At 35.2% G+C, this 24,217-nt stretch overlaps 3 protein-coding genes across 4 annotated transcripts; 2 read left to right on the top strand and 1 right to left on the bottom strand.

Moving 5' to 3' along the window:
• Window positions 1–8,879: 8,879 nt before the first annotated feature.
• On the top strand, window positions 8,880–12,827 carry LOC110823984 (SPFH/Band 7/PHB domain-containing membrane-associated protein family). Its single transcript, XM_088213183.1, has 9 exons — window positions 8,880–9,067; window positions 10,576–10,693; window positions 10,783–10,850; window positions 10,933–10,992; window positions 11,093–11,251; window positions 11,432–11,578; window positions 11,993–12,207; window positions 12,316–12,424; window positions 12,497–12,827. Exons 1-9 carry the CDS (start codon window positions 8,954–8,956, stop codon window positions 12,590–12,592), a joined length of 1,086 nt encoding a protein of 361 aa, XP_088069309.1. The 5' UTR covers window positions 8,880–8,953; the 3' UTR covers window positions 12,593–12,827.
• A 1,423-nt stretch (window positions 12,828–14,250) lies between these two features.
• LOC110823986 (ureide permease 1-like) lies at window positions 14,251–17,688 on the top strand. 2 transcript variants are annotated; one of them, XM_088213180.1, is made up of 8 exons: window positions 14,251–14,472; window positions 15,041–15,346; window positions 15,923–16,067; window positions 16,149–16,320; window positions 16,455–16,498; window positions 16,585–16,682; window positions 16,760–17,134; window positions 17,235–17,688. In XM_088213180.1, the coding sequence occupies exons 2-8, from the start codon at window positions 15,110–15,112 to the stop codon at window positions 17,385–17,387; spliced, it is 1,224 nt and encodes a 407-aa protein (XP_088069306.1). In that variant the 5' UTR covers window positions 14,251–14,472; window positions 15,041–15,109; the 3' UTR covers window positions 17,388–17,688. The 2 variants fall into 2 exon arrangements, with proteins under 2 accessions (XP_088069306.1, XP_088069305.1); XM_088213179.1 differs by lacking the exon at window positions 14,251–14,472 and adding an exon at window positions 14,517–14,802.
• Window positions 17,689–18,104: 416 nt separating this feature from the next.
• RUS3 (root UVB sensitive protein (Protein of unknown function, DUF647)) lies at window positions 18,105–24,186 on the bottom strand. Its single transcript, XM_022054429.2, has 15 exons — window positions 23,925–24,186; window positions 23,763–23,820; window positions 23,340–23,399; window positions 23,209–23,247; window positions 23,044–23,106; window positions 22,828–22,884; window positions 22,502–22,565; window positions 21,795–21,878; window positions 21,476–21,558; window positions 21,248–21,377; window positions 20,848–20,940; window positions 20,251–20,389; window positions 19,588–19,628; window positions 19,324–19,511; window positions 18,105–18,784 (listed from the first exon to the last, which is right to left on the bottom strand). Exons 1-15 carry the CDS (start codon window positions 24,044–24,046, stop codon window positions 18,686–18,688), a joined length of 1,320 nt encoding a protein of 439 aa, XP_021910121.1. The 5' UTR covers window positions 24,047–24,186; the 3' UTR covers window positions 18,105–18,685.
• Between the last annotated feature and the right edge of the window lie 31 nt (window positions 24,187–24,217).

The following is a 24,217-nucleotide window of genomic DNA, read 5'->3' as shown; positions in this document are numbered from 1 at the left end:
AAACTTTAAAATTAATCCCGGGTTAAATTTCAGACCCAGGTATTACAATTCTCCCCCCCTTTAAAATAAATTTGGTCCCTCAAATTTTTCTCCCTCTCACTCAATCAAGCAGTTTGGGATATTGGGCTCTGAAGTCTGATTATACTTCTTATGTGACCTTCTGTGTGTGTGATTCTACTATAGGACCTCAACAAAGGGAATTTCTCGGTTGTGGAGTACCCTGCTCTTTTGGTCTACAATACCCACCGGTACCTCCTCATATGACAGATTCTCCTAGAATGGAAGGGGCTCATGGGCCAAGATGTGATAGGGGTCCGAGTTATACTTGCGTAGCATGGACACACGAAACACATTATAAACTCTAAATAGTTCTGGAGGTAGTATCAGTCTGTAGGTGGCAGTACTAATTCTGTCTAAGATTTTAAATAACCCAGTACACTAGAAATTTAGTTTTTCCATCTTGTCAAACCTACTAATTCCCTTGAAAAGAGTGACCTTAAGGAACACTCGATCATCTTTCTCAAATTCTAAATCCCTTCTCCAGGTGTCTGCATCACTCTTTTGTCTGCTCTTAGCCGTCTGGATGTTCTTCCTATCTTAACTGTTTTGGCTATAGTCTTCTCCACAAGATTTAAACCGAACAATTTTCTATTATTCATTTCTTCCTAACAGATAAGCGATCTGCATTGACGGCTATATAACACCTTGTATAGAGTCATGTCAATACTTACTTGGTAGTTATTATTGTAGGCGAACTCTATTAAGGGTAAATGATCATCCCAATGGCCCTTGAAGTTAAAAACACAAGCTCGGAGCATATCCTCCAGTGTGCGAATCATTCTTTCTGATTGTCCATCAGTTTGAGGGTGGAATGAGGTACTAAGAGACAGTTTCGTTCCCATGGCTTGCTGAAAACTAGAGAAGAATTGAGAAGTGAACCTGGGGTTCCTGTCAGATATTACGGTCACTAGCACTCCATATAACCTAACTATCTCCCGGATATATATTTTTACTAACTTGTCCAATGGGTCAGTCATCATAATGGCCAAAAAGTGGGAAGACTTGGTGAGTCGGTCAACAATTACCCAAATAGCATCATGTCCTGAGCGTGCCCTAGGCAATCTTGTAACGAAATCCATTGTGATGTGTTTCTACTTCCACTCTGGAATCGGTAGTGGCTGAAGTAGCCCACTTGGGCGTTGATACTCTGTCTTGACTTGTTGACACACCAGACATTTGAAAACAAAGTCGGCCACCTCTCTTTTCATCATGTTCTGCCAAAACTGGGGTTACATACTTTGATACATCTTAATACTTTCGGGATGCATGACAAACTTTGAACTATGAACCTATATCATGATGTCTATTTTCAGCTCACTGTCACATGAAACACACATTTTATCCTGAAATCTGAGCAACCCATTGGTAGAGACTTGAAATTCTGAATTTACTCCATGTTCTGCATTTTTCCTGAGGGATATTAAGGTGGAATCGACAGATTGGGCTTCCTTTATTCTTTTAATCAACTCAGGTTGAATGGGCAGGTGGGCCAAACATGTAACTCTCTTCAGGTCCTAGAGTCGTACCTATTGTGCGGCCTCTATTATCTTGCATTCTGAAACTATTATGTGAGCTAATATATCTGCACTTTTTCTGTTAAGTGTGTCAACTACCACGTTGCCCTTGTTCGGTTGATACAAGATGTTGCAATCGTAGTCTTTGAGGAGTTCTATCCATCATTTCTAATGTATGTTGAGATCCTTTTGAGTGAATGTGTTTCAAGTTCTAATGGTTGGTATAGATCTAAAAAATCTCCTCATACAAGTAATGGCACAAAGTCTTCAAGGCGTGGATAATCGTGACAAAATCTAAGTCATGGGTGATGTAGTTTTTCTCATGACTCTTCAACTACCTGGACCCATACACTATGATCTTTCTATGCTGCATCAGAATAGAACCCAACCCCAGGTAGGAGGCATCACTATAAACTGTATATCCACATATCCCGCTCGATAAGGCCAACACAGGTGCAGTAGTCAACTGTTTCTTTAGTTCTGAAAAACTCCTTTCACAGTCCTCGTTCCATTCAAACTTGATGTTCTTCTTTGTGAGCCGAGTCAAAGGAGTAGTTAGGCTAGAAAATCCTTTCACAAACTTGTGATAATAACCTATCATCCCTAGAAAGCTACGAATCTCCTTGTCTGAGGTCAATTTTTCTCAGCTGAGCATTGTCTCAACTTTTTCGGAGTTCACTAACACTCTATCTCTTGATATGATGTACCCTAAGAAGGTAGTCTGCTCGAGTTAGAACCCACACTTACTCAACTTTGCATATAACTTTTTTCTCTGAGAACCTACAAAACCTAAGTCAGATGGTGAGCGTGTTCCTCTCTACTTTTTGAATAGACCAAGATATTATCGATAAATATAATGATGAACTGATCCAAGAATTATTTGAAAACTCTGCTCATCAAATCCATAAAGATGACTGGTGTGTTGGTTAGTCTAAATGGTATGACCAAGAACTCATAGTGTCTGTACTTGGTTCAAAAAGTTGTTTTGGAAATGTCTTCTGCCTTGATCTTTACCTGCTGGTAACCTGAACGTAGGTCTATTTTGAAGAAGATCTGTGCACCCTATAACTGATAAAAAAAGTCATCAATCCTAGAGAGAGGTACTTGTTCTTGATCGTGACCCTGTTTAGTCCTCTATAGTCAATACATAACCTTAACGCCCATATCCTTTCCTTATAAATGTGACTCTAGCACCCCAGGGGGACACACTATGTCGGATGAATCCACTTTCGAGCAATTCATTGATCTATTTTCTCAGGTCCTTCATCTCAACATGACTCATGTGGTAAGGGGCAACCAAGATAGGCTGGGTGCCTGACTAAAGATCTATGGTGAATTAAACTTCTCTGTCCACTGACAGTCCAAGTAGTTCATCTGGGAACACATTCGGGAAGTCTCGAACTATCGGAATCTCTCGAATACAAATTTCATTCTTAAGTTTGCCATGTATCACGTTTGGGTTGGCTTTTGCATCTTATTGAGTGAGGTTATAAGTCTTACCTTAGATAAAAGGTCTAACCTGATTTTGATTCCTCGGGCACTCTTTCGCGTAATGCTAGATACTCTCACATATATATAAAGTATTGTTGAAGTGATAGCAGGGTTGGTTCCCCCGATCCTTGCCATAGTACTAACAAGTCTTACCGCGTCCTGTTGTCGGAATCTGAAAAGGAGCTTGAGTCACTGGTCTCGGTCTCTTGTTCTGCTGAACAAGTGCAGTGGGTACTGGTTTGCGATGTGAAACCGAGGGCTTGAGGTTCCTTATTACTGGAGGAAAAATACGAATGTTCCTCTCCACTAGTTGTGTCTTGGCCAGAACGACCTAGTAAGTACTGAGCTCGAACACATATAGTTGCTGTCTACTCTTAGGACGGAGGCTCCATTCAAACTTTCTTGTCTTTTTACCTTCATTCATCATGCTCTCAGGGGAATACCGGCTCAACTCTAGAAACTTTTGGGCATATTCTGACACAGTCATATCACTCTAGATTAGGTGTACAAACTCCATTTGCTTCAGATGTCGGAAATACTCTGCGAGGTACTCTGCATTGAAGACCATCAAGAACTGTTCCCAAATGACTAAAACAGGCAGGATGGCTTGCTTGAGTTGCCACCAGTGACCTACCTCTCCCACCAGTATGTAGGTGGTAAGTATGACTCTCTGTTCAGGAATCACTCCAAGAATCGTGAAGGCCTTCTTTGTCTCAACTAACTAGTACTCAGCCTCTTTAAAGGATGATGCCCCTACAAAAGTAGATGAGGTTTAGTCTTTTATACCTCTTAATGTAGTCTGGGTCCATCATGGGAGGAACTGGGTCCCGTGGAAGAGGGATTAGATTGTGCTAGGGATAGACCGGATGGCCTTGTGGTGGTACTAGATGATACGGTAAAGGCACTAGATTGTACTGTGGTGGTATCGGGTGATGCAGTTGGAGCACTAGGCTATACTGTGGTAGTGTCAGATGATGCAGTTGAGGCACCAGACCATACTATGGTGGTGCTGAATGGTACTGTAGAGGAGCAGGATCCTACCAGGGTGGCTCAAGATTCTCCCACCGTAGGGGTGGCTCAAACTGTGGCAGCGGGGGAGGGTCAGGTAGCTCCCTCATTTCCTCACGGGCCTGCTGGGCAGCGATGAGTCTCTCTAGCATTTCAAATAGTCGGTCAACATCCTCTTGAAGTGAACCCTCCCGGGCTGCTCGGTTTAGTGAGGATATTCCCCTCATCATCTATCTGTACCTGCATTTCACAAGGAATGGTTGAGTGATAATTTATTATTTTTGTATTTCATAAGATTTTTGTGTAAAGAATGGTTCCGAGGAACCTGGCTCTGATACTAACTGTAAAGACTCAGAACTTAAGAGGAAATAAAGTCATGAATTAAATGCGGAAGCAAAACAATAGAGTTTAGGGTTTACATTCCTTATACAATTATTTAGAATTTCCAATAGGGTTATGAGAATGAACTTTCTACAAGAACAAACAAAATCAATGAAATAGATAAAAGGCAATATGTTGAGCATTGTAGGACGACCTTCACTAGGTTTTGAAGGAAATTCGGGTGGTGAACCATTCACAACTCTCTTATTGATCGGGATATGAGTCTTAGTACTCTTGATCTAAAATAGTTAATGAAAATGTGAGCTACACTATCTCAGTAAGAATATCACACTACTCACCGATACAGAAACTGAAGGTTGGTAAAAATCATAAAAGTAACCAATGGAGCTCTTGATTTAAGTAAATTCATTTATCATAAAGAAAATCATTTGTTATATATATTTACTGTTGCGAGATTTTCAAAATCGACCTATAAAGGCAATAACCCAAATAACATTCCAATCTCATACTCAAGTGAGCAAGAACAATAAATTTCCTTCTTTATTTGTCTACTAGTATCCTTGGGGGCCCATAGGGATGTCCTACTCCTCGTGAACCATTATTCAATATTTTCAACTAACCGGCTATCCTCGTACCCCATTTAGTATGAGCATAAAGAATAACATCCCTCAATACCCCGTCCGATATGAGGGTAAAACGGGTCGTTCCCATACTTCGTCTGATATGAGCATCAAAAATACCAATCCTCGATACCCTGTCTGGTATGAGGCAACGTTCACGGTAGGGTTCCTTATGTACCCGATCCGTCCACCATCTCCCAAGATATCTAATAAGGCTACTATTCATTCTTTCGCTTAACCAATCAATTTTTCATTTACATTTAATTTTCAGTTTTACAATTTAACCGTAAATCAATGCAAGACAAAAAATATATGCATCAAGGAAACACAACTGAATCATTTTACCAATTTAAGTATATTATCATACATTTAAAGCAATAAAATCAAACAATCGGTTAAACATGACAAATAATAAAAAAATAATTGATTCTAATTCCATTAGTAACCTATAATTAATTCTCAAAATTTTTTAAATTACATAAAATACCGTATTATTGATAATTAAACTTCAATTCTATAACAGGGAATAAGATGAGGGATTCTTACCCGAATCGATGTTCGAAATACCAAACTTTCTACTATGCTTACTTGCGGTCCTCGAGTTTCTTAAATTTTTTTGTGGAGATTAAAACACGCTTCATGTACCTGAAAATACCCCAAAAAATCCAAAATCGGTGTTAAAAACCTTTTCAGTTAATTTTGAAATTCCAGCACGGTGGCACCGCCGTGCTCCGGCGATGGTGGTTTGCTTCGACCTGGCCATTTTCGGCCAGTTTTGGCTGGTTTCGACCGGTTTTATACACATCCCTGCGAGAAAATACGTTAGGGGGCCTCGATTGGCCGAAAAAGTTAAAAAATAAAAACTTATTGGCGGCAAAATTTTTCAGTGTGATGGCTCCGTCGGCTTACCTTCGCGGCTGGGCATTTTTCTTTGGTCAACCTGTAGAAAATAGAATGGTAAACATAATGGTAGAAAAATCGCACAAAATGGAAAATAGGGAGGGGCTCATCGGAAGCAATTTTGGGTTTGGCCCGTGACGTTGCCGTCGGGCTTTACCTGCTGTTTTTGGCTCATCTACTGTTCCTTTTGCTCTGAGGCCATGAGGGTATTCGAAATCAAATTCCGAGCGGATATGAAAATTTTTACCTTTTTTAGTGGTTGGAGGTGGCTCCGGCGCGATGGCGGACGGCGGTTGGCTCCCTTTTCTGGCAATTGGTTCTTCTTCTCTGACGGGACGCTGGCGGCTAGGGTTTGGGTTCGATGTGACGCGAGATATTTATACCCATCTCCCTTAAATCTGGACCGTTCATTGCGTTTGATCTCGACTATCCGATCACATTTAAAGAAAAAATAAATGTAGACCATTTATTGCGATTTGATCTCGATCGTACAATTGTGTTTAAAGAGGGAAGGAATCTGGACCGTTCGTCGCATTTAATCGCGACCGTTCGATTGTACTTAAGGAGGGAACGGATCTGGACCGTCCACGCGCGCGGGAACGCATCCGGACGATCTGATCGCGGGCACGCAGATTGCCTGCGTGGCACCGAGTCAGCGTGCCTTGCCACGTGGTGCGCTTCGATTCGTCGGGGTTGCTGATTGGGCGGTCCTATGTGGTGCAATTTTTTTTAATTGTATTTTGATCCCTAATTTCTGAATTTTCTTTCAAAAATATCATCTGAACCCAAATTTTCACCCTTTTTTTCAAAATTATTTTCAATTTTATTCTCAACTTATTTTTTCATAATTTTACATTAAACAAAATTTAAAAATTTAAAAATTATATTTTTATACATTTTTTTTAACTTTAAAATTAATCACGGACCAAATTTTAGACCTGGGTATTACATAGCTTCACCAACCCAGCTCCCCATCTGCTTTTCTGTTGATGTTTGTTTCTTCTTAAATTTTGTAGTGCCTTCTAGAATTACAATTTTTCTTTTTTTTTTTCAAAAAATTCTAATTGAGTATATATTTGTGAAAATTTATTCTTTTTTTTTCTTGCTTCATACAATAAAATTCTCCTTCTCTTTGGTATTGTTTATGTTTTCCCATAAATTGCCCTCCTAAATAACGTAATTTTTTCATAAGCAATTTGCTTTGTTAATCAGGTAATGACTTATATTAAATCTCAAGTTCGAAGATAAAAATTTATTAATTTGTAGTTTTTGATTTTTTAATTTCTTTACATTTTCAGATAATTGAAAACGGGGCCTACTGTTGCCGAAGTGCAAGATTCTTGTATGCACTTAGAAAATTTGAAAAAACTATGTTGCATGTTTGATATATAATCAGAAAAATGGATAAATCTTATTATTTTAATGGACTAATTTGTTATTTTGGAATGATTAATTTATGTTGAATTTGTAATTGGAGTGGTTTAACGGGTGTTATATTTTTAAAATTTTTATATTTTTAAAATTTTTATATTTATGCAATTATATATATTTTTTTTAATTTTTTTTATAAGATACATATTAATAAGAAAATGATTGAAATATGTTAGTCAATCTATTATGCGTCTCTGCATTTAGCATTAGGTAGACCTCATACAATAACTGTCCTAGCTCTACCGTATCTTTTGTTTCATTTCTTCTAGAACAATCACAAACACTTTTTTTATTATGGATCTACTACCAGAAATTCAATGCATAATCTTCGCATTCAATGTGTATTCCTGAATAATCTTATTTTTCAATTATTCAACTATTTCATTTTATCAAGTTCAATGTTAGTCAGATTAGTCAACGTTTATATGTTTCGATGCAACAACAAGATGTTATTTGTAACAAGTAGTTTTGTTGGTTGGTTAATTAGTCACATTTTATTCATGAAATGGGTTGGATTGGTATTAGTCTGGATACAATAAAATAATTCTATTAGGTCTAATGTACTTATTCGACTTAATAAATATAAGTACCTTGTGTCATAATTGAGAAATTCTATGGCTCGGATCTTTAGCATTCTCTTATTTATTGCCTATGTCTACTATTTAGGTAGAATAACGTCACCCATTTTTATTAAGAATGTTGTTAATAAAATTTATTTATTTATTTTATTTAAGTGATATAAATAATAATAATAATAAATATTATGTAATAACTAATTTTTATTTTTTTTAATTTATAATTACAAATAAAAAAATTGTAGTTTTAAAGTAATTTTTTATATTTATTATCAAAAAATTAAATTTTTATTTTTTATAATATTTTTTATTTTAAAAAATTACAGTTTAAATAATTTTATAAATTAAATAACTGAATTATAAGATAAATTAATTTTTTTTAATTTAATATTACATATAATTAATAAATTAATTAAATATATAATTATATTATTTTATCAATTTAAATAAAAATAATTATTTTTATTGTATATTAATTTACAATATTAAATATAATATAATTTTATTCTTACCATATTATATAATTATTATACAATATCTTACGTTAATTAACGACCTTAAAATTCATCCAAACAAAAACGATTAAGGAGTTTACTGCTGAGTTTCGACCAAGCTCAACTACAAATGAGCGTGTATGTTATATCTCTATACAAGTATATTATATATATATATATATGTCTTATACATGGTGGGCTTTTTGGTTTTTTTGTCTGATTTTGAGGGTCATTTTTAAAAAATTAGTATGTAGAGGATGAGATGGAAAAGAATTTTGTTATCAGACTTTTATTAACTCTGTTAGCACTACTGACTAACAGAGTTAATAAAAGTTAACTTTGACTGTTTATGTACTTATCATAATCATATTAATAAAAAATATTATTATCAATTTTTTTATCATCAAATATTTTCTTTTACGATTTCTTTATTATCTGACTTTTTTTTTTGGTAAATGTAGAAAAGGAAAATATTGAACGCCGGATGACAGTGCGTTCGTCACTGAACCAAAAACGCCATGGATCCGCAGCATCAGAGAGCCGGAGCTCCTCAGTCTCGTCCTCGAGCCCAAGGCGGCGATTTCTCTCCTATTGTCACTGTTTTCATCGCTTTCATCGCCATATTCTCCCTCGTAAACTTTCTTCCTCACTCTGTCAGTATGGTGTAAACATTTTTCTTCTTGCATATATTTTATTTATTTTGGTGTTTATAAATATTGTGCCGATTATTTCATGCCGACTTAATGTTATTTTGTTAATTTCTATGGTTTATCTTTAACTTGATCGCATGTTAGAGCTTGTTAGAGCTTGCTCGTGATTTATCATTGATCATCTTTATTTTTTTTTTTTCGCTGCCAAAATTTTATCAATACACACGCAGTCTTTTAGCTTTAATCGCATTACTCTGTCTCTTATATAAGTAGTACTTTTCTTTATGATTCTGATTGATTTCATTTCTGGTTTTCTCTTCCTGCTTTTCGATTCTGAATTTGTACTCGTTTCTTGTTAACGGATTGTAGGATAGTGATTTGCTCGATAGGTTTATTTATTTAACCATTTTCTCTCCGCGTCTTTCCAATTTCCACTGTAAGGCATTACATTGCCCCGAAGCTTATGAGAAATCATCCCCCCTCGTTTTTTGATTGATAGCATTGGATTTTAGGGTTTAAATGCTTGCTCATTCATTTGGGGTTGGTTTTTTATTTATTTTTTATTTATTTATTTATTTATTTTTAAGAAATATTAGTTTATTTGATACAAGTTTCAGTTGGTAAGATTCAGCTTGAGGTTTCCTGCTTAGTCGTGTTCTATAGAGTTAGGTTTTAGCTTTTCTTTTCTTATTCATAGTTATTGCTACAAGTATCATATGCTGTTCTTTCAATATAATAACAAGAAAAATATTTCAGTTCAAAGGGTGGTGTTTCTTTCTTAATTTCTGTTTATATCTGATTTATGGATTACTAAACAATAATCTTAATTATTTACAATCCGAATAAAAATTCTTCCATATAGATGCAAATAGATCTTAAACATGAGACTAAATCTAATCGGTATAGGAAACTATAGAACGCTAAATGAGCCTTATAGTATCCTAACTGGGAGACTAAATAAAAACTATAATAAAAAACTAAATAGAATTCCTAAACCAATTTAAAGTAAAAAAATAGTAATCTTTCCTAAATAAACTAAATAATTTTAGTAATATGTAAATGTACTACATAAAAATTTCTTAATACTAGAAAGTATTCTACTATCTTATTCTTGTTCTCCATCATTTTAGACACATAAGAGGCAGGATCCCTGTTGCTTGAGCTTCATATTTGATAAGATTGTGCAGATAAGTAGTTTCAATTCTGATTTCATTCGTGTTTCAACTTGGGTTGAAAGATGTAAGGTTCTTTTATTCTCAAGTACAATAGAATACTATCTGTTCCAAAATTTCTATTCGTTTTTGTTGGCACCATGTAGAAGAAAAAATAAGTTTAACTGGAGCTGTACTTTTTTAATGTGTAATGTAGTCCATTCTCTGCAAGCTTTGTTATCCTTGGTTAATTTACAGATGGGAGTTGTTACAGTTTAGGAGTTTTTAGAATCTGTTCAGAACTTTCAAATCAAGTCTCAGGCTTTGAAAATTTTGTAGATAATAATTCCATCATCATCATCATCATCTAGCTTATCCATTCTGCATCAAGTCCCGGAGGGTCATGTTGGAGTATATTGGAGAGGAGGTGCCCTCCTAAAGACAATCACAGATCCTGGTAGTCTCTTGTTCTATCTGTTTTTGACTTATGTAGTTGTTGGCACAAGTCTTCCAGGTTGCTCCCTTACACCCATACTAAATCTTCAGGGTTCCATCTAAAGATGCCTTTGCTCACTCAGTTTGAACCTGTTCAAGTAACTCTCCAGACAGATCAGGTAATTTTGTTTTACCAGTTGTGAGTTTTAAGGAATTTTCTGTAGCCTTAATAAGTACATTCATTCTTAATTTCAAGTGCAGGTGAGAGATATTCCATGTGGCACTAAAGGAGGTGTTATGATAAATTTTGAGAAAATAGAGGTAGGACCGTTTGGGATATTGTCAATTGACACTACAACCACTTGAAAATTTTTACATTCTTCGTTACATGGACTGATTTGAATCAAACGTTTCTTCTCAGGTTGTTAACCGTCTCCGTAAGGAATATGTGCATGACACACTGCTCAACTATGGCGTGCATTATGACAATACATGGATATACGACAAGATCCATCATGAGATAAATCAGTTTTGCAGCTCTCATACCCTTCAGCAGGTCTACATTGATGTGTTTGATCAGGTGAGAAAGAATAATGAATTATACCTGCATTTTACAGATGTAAATGAACAAATTTTGGTTCATCTGCTTAGGAAAAGATACCACCCTTCCATCTATGACTACACATGAATTTGGTTTTACCTTCTGATCCTTGTTTTTCTTGGTAAATATGACTAAAAAACAATCAATGGACTCTTCCAGATTGATGAAAAGATGAAAGATGCTCTTCAGGGTGATTGCACCCGTTATGCTCCAGGAATTGAAATTATCAGCGTGCGTGTCACAAAGCCTACCATTCCTGCTAGCATAAGACGGAATTTTGAACAAATGGAAGAGGAACGGACTAAGGTATATGCCTCTACTGAAGAAGTGCAGTTCTACATGACAGAAAAAATAATTGACTCGATATAGTACTACATGGGATGGACAAAGTCTGTTTAATGTTTTAATCAAGTTCTGGAGCTGGTGGTAAATTATGTGGCAGTAATCTTTTGCTCTGGTTGATGTGGTTTACCTTTCATGGTTGCTGTTGGTTTGTAGTTGTTTTCATGATTTGGTGTTGCTGAATTTGCTATTGCAATGCCACCAAGGATTAAACTTCCTTTCCATGGATTTTTATGTCCATAAATCCTTGGCGTTTTGATGCTAAAGTAATAGATAAGATTGTACATCCTGCCTGCATTTGAACAGATAAGTCACATAATCATATATGAGAAGGTTATAACTTATCTTAATGCTCCAATATGGGACAATGCTATGCAGGTTTTAATTGCTGTTGAGAAACAAAAAGTAGTTGAGAAAGAAGGAGAGACTGCAAAGAAGATGGCAATCAGTGAAGCTGAGAAGAATGCAAATGTTAGCAAGATCCAGATGGAACAGAAGTTGATGGAGAAAGACAGTTCTAGGAGGCAGCAAGAGATTGAGAACCAAATGTACATTGCTCGTGAAAAGAGCCTGGCAGATGCCGATTTCTATCGGTGAAACCTTCTTTTTTCTCAGCTACCATGCTTCCTTCTCATTCTGATTAGGTAACATGTAAGACTGTCATGGAAGCTATTGATGATATGATGTTTCTCCACTTTCAGTGTAGTGAAAGAAGCTGAAGCAAACACATTGAAGCTTACTCCTGAGTTTCTTGAACTCAAATTTATTGAGGCTATTGCTGATAATACAAAGATCTTCTTTGGTGACAAGGTCTGATCCCTCCATCTCTTTCTCTCTGGTTGTCTCTCTATCTGTCAGCTTATCTTATCTCCATGTTTGCAGGTACCAAATATGGTCTTGGATCAGAGGTTGCTAGGTAATGTCCTCAAACAAGTTTCGAAACAGACATCTACTGAGGAGAACTTGGAAGAAAAGTAATTAAGGAAGGGGGATCCAGATGCTTAGTTCCAGTTAACAACAGTATTTCGAGATGAAATGGTCTCTCACCTATGGTTAGAAATTGGGAATGAAATTAATGTTACAATTTTCTGTTATTTTCCAGCACATATTTAAGGTTGATAGCTGCTTTAGCAAGTGATATATTAGGATGAAATTTTCTCATATGTACTGATAAGGCTACTGGAAATTGATGGAATGCCAATTACGTTCAATACGATCTTTGCTCCATAGGACTTGACAACATCCCACCTTTAACCCAGTTCAGAATGGCATAGGCAATTTATCTTCACTACAACAAATAATTATTGGATACCAATTAAGCTCTTTTATTATTATTTTAAATTATATGCACGATATTTTTTTTTAAAAAAAATTAGTATTTAGTTTGAATGTCATCTTCTACTTGTTCCTCCAATCACCATCAAACAATATTCTAATTTTACTTCTCGGGATATATGGAGCAGACGTTTGGCATCATCAACTTGTGGTAGAACTTGTGTTAGGTTGTGCTTTGTCTTGAAGTCAAAATTATGTTTAATTTACTGATTTGTATTTTCTCAGATATGTCCATGCTCAAGAACTTGTATTTTGCGAATTTATGTAATAACATAACTTGAGTATTATATAACAACATAAATTTTATGTAACGATTGGTATTGTGTTTTTAGTATAATCTGAATTATATAGGATACTTTATGATGATAAAATACACGATTTAATTTCAATTTTAATTATTCAGTCTTTAAATTTTTAATATGATCTGCAAATTAAGTATTCTATATCATCAGTTTATTTCCATGCCTTTGCTAGGGTCATTCCGCCGCATATTAGTAAAAATACATAGATATACTATATATATATATATATATGTATATATATCTGTGTAAAACTTTCTGGTTAACCCTACTTTTTTCTTTCTTAAAATAAAAAAAAAAAACCCAGAAAAGAATTCGTTCCTGTTAGTGTGGTTTGGAGTTCATCTTTTCATTTGTCTTTGTTCCAAGTTTCATCTGCAAGGTTCCAAATAACAGATTGAAGGTAATTTTTTAATAGTCAAAACAAATTTCTTCACTAATATTCGTGTTTTTTAAGGTAAAAATTACTGTGGGTATCCCACAAATGGTTTCTGTCAGAATGATGTCAGAGAAGTGATTTAGAAGTAAATTTCTTTCTTTAGTTTCCATATTTACTGGAAAGTTCATAATTATGATTTGTGTTTTTTCTTGAAAAATAATTGAATTCTCGTTTCAATTATGCATGTTAAAATAAACAAAGACAAGTAATTAAAAATTAAATTAGAAATTATTATATATATGTGTGTGTGTGTGTGTGTGTGTGTATATTCGGTTATTGCCAAGCCATAACAACGTATACCATAGATGTTATATTTACTGCATAAAAATATACGCAGTATAAATGGCGTAGGAATCTTTGAAGTTTAAATAACTAAGTTTTCGAATTATTTTCTCGAATAGTATATAAAAATCAGATGTTATATGTCCGTTAATAGTTTATCAAAATTTAAATGAACTAGTAGAATTTTTAAAGTCCCATTTTTGTCTTACTCTTGATGAAAATTTGATAGGATTACGCAAGATAACTCTTCCTCAGTTTTCAGTTAAAAATAAAAAAATAAAGTAGTTGACAAATAAATGGAGTCTGGCGTAGACTATGAATCTAAACGAATCTTCATCCAAGACAGAGTGAATCAGTGCGATTGAATATTTGCACTGAGTTTACAGTTTCTCTGGGAAACCGACCGTATGTTCATTTCTCTTTAAACTGGTTGGTTGACCAAACCTTAAAAAAAACAAAACGGGAAACAAAAAGAACAGATACCCAGAACAGATCTGTGTGAAGTAAGTTTTGGTGTTCATGGTTTTCTCTTCTCTTCTTTCAAGTTTCATGTGTAGATCGAAGTCAACAGTTTCTTAAGTTAATGTTTATGTTAAGAACATGAATATATTCTTCACTAAATCTGTCTTTTTGATGCGAAAGACAGCGAGGACTTACTGTGGGGGCACCCCATAAAGGCCCTATTTCAGATGATCCTTCTTTCTCCACAGTGATATATGCATATATATATATATGTATATATAGACATCTGTATTATGTCAGACTAACTGATTTGCAGTGAAGTCTTTGCTTTTTTACTGTAAAGTTGGATTTGTGTTTTTCTTGAAAACATGGTGAGTGATTGATCTTGAATAACATTTGGGCCCTTTGTCTTCTTTTTTCTTTTCTTTTAACCTTTTGTTGCAATAGGAGTTCACTTTGCTATGCTAAATATTCAGTTTTCTGTGAATCTCATCTTTTTCTTTCTTCTGCGATTTACTCTTTACTTGGCTAAAATCAGTGTTTTCAAGATCTTGAAATATTTAGTAAATTCATTTTTGATTAAGTCTGATAATCTGTTTTTCTATGCAGGAATTTTCAGGTTTTCCATCTTTGATTCTTCGACCAACAGAGAGGATTTTTAGCTCTGTTGGGTTGAGAATGTTTCTGGTTGAAAGTAAAGGAGGTGCCATAGGATGTATGGTGCTTGCCCTACTTTTCTTGGGTACATGGCCTGCAATTATGACTCTCCTAGAAAGAAGAGGCCGCCTTCCTCAGCATACATATCTTGATTATACTATGACTAATCTGTTGGCTGCTGTTATTATAGCTCTTACATTTGGCGAGTTCGGCAATAGCACACCTGAATTTCCAAATTTTATACCTCAACTTTCTCAGGTCTCTTATCTTTATAACTCTAGTGTATTGAATTCAAGCTTTTCTCTTAATGCTGAGCCTATATATCATTATTTGCATAGGTTATGGAGTATGTCTTAACTTTTTCCAGAAATTCTGACAATGTGACATTTTTAAGTAGAATGGGTGTTTACTTGTATACTAATTTACATACTATGTTTCTATATACAAAAATAAGGTTGGAGTGTATCCTTAATATCTTAATCTCATATTAGAAAGATAAAATTTGAGTTTTTGAGGATCAATGTTTTGGGTTAGAAAGATTATTGTAACTTGACATTCAACTTTTGGGTGCTAGTGATTTAGGATCGAATGTTTGTGGGGTTAGTGTTATTTGGGAAAATAACATGAAAATTACGGTTTTAAGCGCGCATAACTTTCGTATCAAGTGAACTACATAAATTTTTATATTCTTCGGTGAAATTACTAGTTTTCTAATATATTCACACAGCATAACAGAACATGCATTCCTTATAGTTTGCTGTTTGATTCTTCTACATAGTACTTACAGTGAGTAGTATCGTTCTACAACTGGTTTTTGGTCTTCTGGATGATCAGTTGCAGGATAATTGGCCCTCTGTAATGTTTGCCATGGCGGGTGGAGTGGTTCTCAGCCTTGGAAATCTGACCACACAGTATGCTTGGGCTTTTGTTGGTTTGTCAGTCACAGAAGTGATCACTTCAAGCATTACTGTTGTTATAGGTATGTCTCTTTGTGTGTTTATGTATTATTAAGAACTTCTTTCTGATATCTTAGTAAGGAGTATCAACTTTGAAATTGTAGGCACAACCTTGAATTACTTCTTAGATGACAGAATCAATAGAGCTGCAATTCTTTTCCCGGGTGTCGGTTGCTTCTTGATTGCTGTTTGTTTCGGCTCTGCTGTTCATTCATCTAATGCTTCTGATAACAAAGCGAAGCTCCATGGCTTAAAGGATAAAACAGATGGCGAAGAGTACGTTCTTTTTCTTAAGACAGATCTGTGATGGTTGGAAAGAAAAGAACTTTTTCTCAAATGGTTGATTTTTGAGAATCAAGTCACAAGGGAATTTCATCTCAACTATGAACTAAAGATAAACTTATTTGCAGGGCTTCATATTGCTCGACAACAAAAGGGGAAATTCTAGATAAGGGCAAGGAACTCTCTGGGGCTACAATGTCTTTCATTTATCTTTCCACCCGTTTCATAGACTGAACATTATATTTTATCAACGAACAGAAAAAAAGGACATTGAGAAAGGAAATGGGAGCACAGAGAAGTTAAAAGCAGGAACCGCAATCTTCCTTATAGAACTTGAAAAGAGAAGATCAATCAAGGTCCTTCTTTACCTCCAGATTACATATATTTTCCCTTACGGTTCCATAATGAAATACCAATTGGTATAACTTTGCAGGTTTTTGGAAAGAGCACCATGATTGGACTGGCTGCCACTTTCTTCGCTGGTGTTTGCTTCTCCCTCTTCTCGCCTGCATTCAACTTGGCGACAAATGATCAATGGAACACCTTGCAGAAAGGGGTTCCAAAGTTGATAGTATACACTGCATTTTTCTACTTCTCAGTCTCTTGTTTTGTGATTGCCCTGGTTTTAAACATCGGCTTTCTTTACCGGCCTGTACTGGACTCACCGAGATCATCATTGAAGGCTTACCTGAATGACTGGAATGGCAGAGGTTGGGCCTTTTTGGCTGGTCTCCTCTGTGGTTTTGGAAATGGCCTGCAGTTTATGGGAGGCCAAGCCGCAGGGTACGCAGCGGCTGATGCTGTTCAGGTTAGTAGTTTTATGTTGTGACAAACTTTATAATCATTTTTCTTGTATGAAATCCTTTGTTTGACTTTGACATGTTTTCACTTTTGCTGGTGGATATCAGGCACTGCCCCTTGTGAGCACTTTTTGGGGCATTATGTTGTTTGGGGAATACAGGAGATCCTCAAGAAGAACATATGTGTTGCTTGCGGGCATGCTGTCAATGTTTATTGCAGCTGTTGGGGTTCTCATGGCATCATCAGGACACAGAAAGTGACCTTTTGTATACAATCTTTTTCTTTATAAAACTAGCTGGGCCAAGTTGTTCTGCATAACATTGGCTGTTGTTTCCACATAAAGGTTTGTATTTAAGAAATTGAAAATGTAGTAGCCCTTCATGAAATTGTAAGTATAGAATTTAACTAGCTTTTCTTAGGAAAAAAAAAAGAAGGAAAGAGCAATAACAAGAAAAAAAGAAAGAGATAAGCAAAGAGAAATTGATGGGATTAGAGGGATTTGCAAGCTTGGAACTGCTAGTGAATTTTAAATGTCATAATTTAGTAGTTCGTGCTTACACATCTTTCAGATTTGTCTCGTTGCAGTGTTTTGTTCCTAGTGCAAAGATAACTATTTGTTTGTTATTAGCTTGTGTTGAATTTTGAGCTCTAACAGTGAAAATTTATGGAATTATAAAAGAAATAAGTATGAACTCATTAGCCCTCCAAAAATAAAAAAGAAAAAAAAGATAACTACTTGTTTGTTATTAGCTTGTGTTGAATTTTGAGCTCTAACAGTGAAAATTTATGGAATTGTAAAAGAAATAAGTATGAACTCATTAGCCCTCCAAAAATAAAAAAGAAAAAAAAAGACCATGCATTCATATTCATATAAGAGCTTTTTGGTTCTTGCTAATAAGATTAGAAATAATTGGAAATGACATAGTTATCTTTTTTATTTGTTAGTAGTTTCTTCTGCACGTGCGCCATCATATAAATAAATATAAACAATCACTTGGACTTTGAAAAAAAGTATTGGATCATCTCTATCTTCTTTGCTTTATACCACATAAGTTACATCTTTGTATTATAACAGTAGAAGTTTACTGCCAAACTGCCAAAGAAGCAAACCCAGTAAAGTATTGGGGTACGGGTACCTATTTAAAAAGTTCTTAATGATAACATATCAAACTTTACTGTGAGGTTATGGATTAGGATCTGGAAATCAGACTTTCATTGAAACCTCGCTCCCAAACAATGAAGATAAGAATGGGAACCGAGGAAGCACCAAAATTTATTGAGACACAAAAGATAAGACACTCAGTCACCGGGAATAGATCTCGACAGAATTTCACCTCGCTCCCAAACAATGAAGATAAGAATGGGAACCGAGGAAGCACCCAAATTTATTGAGACACAAAAGATAAGACACTCAGTCACCGGGAATAGATCTCGACAGAATTTCACCTCTTATCCAAGACAAATAGAGGCCTCCAAAATGTACTTTTGCAAAAATTGGAAGGGCAATCAGGTAGCCTTTTTTCTTTAATAATTTTATGGGATGCACTTGTGATGTTACCTAGTCATGCTTTTCATCCAATGGCTGAGAGATCCAATTTGCCCTCCAAGTGATGGAAGGAGAAAGAAGTCGCTCTGTCTTCCAACCAGCTGATTTCAGCTGCAAAATAATGAAGGAACGAGATCTAGTTGTCATGATCTTTTTTTTTTTTCTAAACATCATAATAATTGTAGCTCTCAAAAACCACAAAACAAAAAGATGTTGCTTTTCCATATGTTTAGCTTCTCTGAGTTTGGCCACCAGCAGATACACCTTCAAAGGGATACTTGCACCTCCATTTTAATGGAGTATATCACTTCTCTTGTTCAATAATTCGTGGAAGTAGATACACTCATCATCTTGGTATACGAACCATTGTATCATGAAGTGATTTTCATGGCAACACCAGGAGGTAACTAGATTCTCCTATTACTGAAGGTATCAATATATGTAAATTTTCTTTATTGGCTATGAAACAAGCTTTCATGGTGGAGAAAGTTGAAGAAAACACTAAAATTCATTTCTTTTATGGTCATCTGATATTTTATATCCTAGCCAACCAAGTCGTCAAGAATTTGTAGAGTTAATTCAAGCGGCATTTTGCATGTTGAGAGTGTAAATTAGCAACCAAGTCAAGGTTCAGTACATAATCGAAATACCTTCTGAATAAAAACTTCATAATGCTTATCCATCCATGATAGGCTCTCTGAATGTAAAGCTTTGCTTCCATTCATGAAGTTCCCCAGAACAAGTGCATGAATATACGACTGTAGGACATCTGTAGCTGTTGCATCTTTATGCATGATCACATTGATGATATGCTTTCTCTTGATTAATAAGTACTTAGCTAAAAAGAACCGAAGAAAGATAAGTAAAATGGAGTAAAAAGTTCAAATATTCATTGTCTGGAAAGAACCGAATACCTTTCTTATTTGAAGATCTAGCAGAATGCAAAAGGTCCATCCTGTTTGAGAATGTTTCACATCATCAATTTTTTAACATTACTTTAATTGGTAAAGTGGTTCAGGTTGTTGAACATTTTTCATTTCTTCATATCATTCATCGTTTTTGAGATAATTCATATCATGCATCATGTATCAATATATCTTTAGTTTCATAAACTATTAGCATAAATCAGATAGCATGAGAGAAAGAACTCAATTCCCTCGCTTTCCGCTAAATGTATCTTTCTTTCTTCTCGCCATTTCATCTTTAGTTTGTTTTAAGATTTGGCATTTCTGCTATCCAGCTAAAGTTCCAAGCTTGTGTCCAAGTTTAAGTGTTCTATCTTGTGGTTATCGGCTTGTGTACTACTTGTATTAGGATAAGCTTCTTCAGGAAAGGTTAATGTGTTAATGAAGAATTTGGATGATTTTCTGCTCCAAAGTTTATCTTCTCTTTTCTGTCTAATGCGAACCTAGGCTATAGAAATACAGACTAGCAGTTAATCAAGATGGCTCTGAAGCCAATTATTGCTAAAATGCCATTAGAAACGAACATGACAGCTTTTGAAAGGCGTGTCACCCTTAGCCTTATGGGAATCCAGATGTAAGTTTATAAAGTGAATCAAGAAGTTAAAAACTCACATTTCCACGTGATCAAGTGAAGAAACCCTTGAACCTAACTGTATGTTTTTTATCAGTAACTTAGCATTCTTTGACTTCCATAAAGTTGCCCACAAGGGTAAAACATGCTCCATATAAGACACCTGTTCAGGGGAGAGAACTGGCAATATATTCAGGAATAGGTATTAAGAACTGATTTCAACCAATAATGAAAAGATAAGTGCATTAGAAAGTAGTTAAACAGAAATCCTTAAAGCAAGACCCTTATTATCCTTATAGATCTGTCATAGTAGGTAAAGCAACCAAGCACAACAACTTAGTGAACAAACAAGCTTTGGTCTTGGTTTTTCTTTTGTATTTTGTATTTATGTGGTGGAGTGTAAGAATATTAAGCAAGGCAAGTGCCACTCCTTTCAGTAATAGACAAATAAACTCAAAGGAAACATAGGTGGACCAAGATTGACTATTGGAGTTGCCAATTTTTTGTGGAACAGTTTAAATCAGGATCTTAAATTAGAAGCATATACATGCAGAAAAAAAAATTATAAACACAAACAACCAGTTGAAGAAATCAGTGCTAGTTCTTACATAAATAACAATCATAATTGAGAGTATTACCTCGACCAGTCTCTATAAAATGTTTCAGAAGGATACAGATCCTCTCAAAGTTTAATGAAGTCAACACAAGACAGCGAACAGCTCTGTAGTTAGCTACAAACAAAAGAAACAAGCATCAAAATGAAGGTTCTTATGAAAGTATATCACTCTATTCTTCTGTTAGGATAACTCCAGACACCAGAAGGTGATATCTCTTCCCAACTTGAGGTTGGCACCGCCTATACTCTTTACAAAAACTAATCTTTACCTTGTGCACAGTATGAAAAAAAGAAGAGAGAATTTTGTAAGATCTAATACAAAGTCATATAGCAGAATCCGTATTCAACTGTCAAATTCCTTGAAGCTACAATTGTAGATATCATCTCCAATAAAAGAAAAGGAATATCTCAGCAGAACTTACCATACATGTGAAAGATGGTGAGAGAAAGAAACGAAAACCAAATGGCTAGGGGGTTTCCCATTGTAACATGAGCAAGAAGCATTCCAATTGCCATGCCAATCATTGTCGCCATTGTCTCTTGACTTCCTTCCTTTTAGCATTTTTTTTAATAGTCAATGGTCAATACCACTTGCTTAAGTACAAATTTTCATGGTTCTGATGTAGCATTCAGAATGACTCAACTAATACCTTGGCAGATATATCAGCTGCATTATCCTGGAGAGCAAAGTGCTGAGTCAAAGCAGCTCTAGTTGCTCCACTTGCAACACCAGCTAATTGGAATAATAACGTAGAAAATAACTGAATTAGAAGTATGGATCAATACTGGTTATTGCATGCTTAACACTACTAAATCAAATGGTCAGGAAAGTTCCCATCACTGATGACTAGAAAATCTGTGTACTTTATTTTTTTTCTTTAAAAAATAACTTTGAATGTTAATCTACTACAAGGTATCGGCCACTCATGGTAGGTTTCATATCTAATAGTTGAGGAATATAGGACTTACTAAATGACCTTGATAAGCTCCCTAAGCAAACGACAAGAATAAACACTGATGGAAACAAAGGAGAAAGAAGGTCCATTAGCATTCCTGCAACCAATTAACAACCATTCTAGTCAATTTAACTTACTGAGTAGTAAAACATAAGTGTGAGAAGGATGTAAAACCAATTAATAACCTTTCCAGTCAATTTAACTTACTGAATTGCAAAACATAACGAGTGTGTGAAAGATATAAATCTAATTAACAAACTTTCTAGTCAATTTAACTTACCAGAGTTGCAAACATAACAAGTATAGGCAATATATAAATCCAATTAACAGCCTATCTAGTCAATGTAACTCACTGAGTGGCAAGCATAAGTTTAGGACATAAAAATAAGTGGAAAGGAAAAACGGAAACAGAATGCCAACTTGTGGACTGTGATAGCATTTGGATGTAAAAAAATAAAGAACCCCATCATTTGGAGAAAATTTTGTTGCCATGTTTACCTTAATATAGCATATCTAGTTAGAAAAGGTTGTTAGGAGACAATTTGTGCCAAAGTGGTAGTATATAGATAGATTAAAGAAGTAAGTACATGGAGATTTTTCTTTTTCTTTTCCTCTGCATGAGTATTTCCCTTTGATTTTTAGACAAGAGAGACAGAATAGGGTTTGAGAAAATATATTGAGAAAATATATTGAGAATACAAATCATGTTTGCTACTTTACCCAGATCATTCATAAGGTCAGCAACCAAGCGCCACATTTTAGCATTACTATCCAGATTTGAGCCCTGAGGTATAAAAGAAATGCTATTGGGTTAAAGTCTGGTAATGAAGCTGGTAACACCAACCAAGAAAATAAGAGAATGCTATTCAACAAACCCTATCAGCATAAGGATGTTCGACGCCATGACTGGGTTTTAATAAATCACTTTAAAACTAACTATCTTTTAGAAATTCTATGTTTCAACATTATTGAAGATTAAAAGCTTCATTCTGCAACCAAGAGACTGATAGTGCATAAAATACACAAGAAAGTTTAGGAAAGCAAACCTGATAGCAAGTGAATAAAACACCTCCCAGCATTCCAGTTAAATCCCTCAAGAACCACTGCATTACAACAAGAAATTATGACCATGACATAGTTCTGATAACTAGTTCTCTCAACCCTCAACAACTGTTAGGAAACAAATGCAACAAAATAAAACCGTAGTAAAGGCAAGTCTTCTGTTCTGTTTTCTCAAGAATCTGTGATAAACATGAACCTACCTGAAATGTGGCACCAATAACAGTGGCAGATTTCTCTCCAACCCCAATGGCACTCAAGAGAGCCTAGAAGCAGTTAAAAGCACATGGCAACCAATGGGATCAAACATTAAGAGATTTTCTGTCACTGATTTTAAAAACTTAGATTCCAGTAAATTTTGACATTACTTGAGTTGAAAGCATAGTCCTTATGTATGTTGAGAGCCCCTACAAACACAATAAAGCAGCGAATGTGGGATCAATCAGAGCTGCTAGTATAAATATGTCTTTGTAACTATTTCTCACCTTATGTCATTTACCTGCAAAGTATCCCATACTTGAAAAGAGACATAATCCGAAGTCACACTGCTAGGAAAACCCTGCATTCATCTTACTTGGTCATATATAATTATAGTAATTCAACAGAAAAAAAAAAAAAAAAACTAATTGAGATGAAGAAGCTTAAAAGTTGCTAAATGATCATTGTTCTCATCAAAACTACAACATTCAATTGGCTCTTTTTTTTTTCAAATATTCCGCTTCGTGGACTGTATTGATTTTTAATTTTTAGGTTAAATAATACCAAATTGGAGTAAAAGTCATTTGACTTGCGAAACCAGGAAAGAAAAGGTTTTGGACCAAAACTCAAGTAATTCAATCCAGACGATTTCTTCAAATACAAAAACATTTCGATACTTACGAAATCGAAAAGAAAAAAGAAGGAAATTGAAAGAAAGACTTACCTCGGGTACAAATGCTTGAAGAACTCGCCTCCAGACATGGCCGAAACGATTAGCAGATCTGCGTATTGAAAAGGAGAAGAAAAACAAAATAAGAAGAGAAGAAGAAAAGAAGAAAAGAGAGGCAAGCCCAAATCTAAAGGTAGAAAAGAAAGAAAATCAAACCTGTATACAGAGAGAGAAGGAGAGGCAGAAATAGTGGCAGTTTTGAAGAGCTGAGTGGAAGGAGATCCACTCCATTCTTCCAATATCGTTACACCTTCATTGCCATTCTCTCTTGTCTCCATCTCCGCACACCTTTAGTTCCCTTCGGCGGACGACGGAGTGTACTGTTTTGTTGCAGCAGTCGATTTCTTTGTCGTTTCAGTCGTGGAAACAAAGTATCTGCAACGGGTTACGTGGAATTATATGATTGGTTAACTTGACTTGACTTCGTGTTTGTAGAAACTAAGAAGAAG

Source organism: Carica papaya, chromosome 2 (genome assembly GCF_054855325.1).
Source record: "Carica papaya isolate Zhongbai chromosome 2, ASM5485532v1, whole genome shotgun sequence".
NCBI lineage: Eukaryota > Viridiplantae > Streptophyta > Magnoliopsida > Brassicales > Caricaceae > Carica > Carica papaya.
This window is presented reverse-complemented; position numbering and strand designations above follow the sequence as displayed.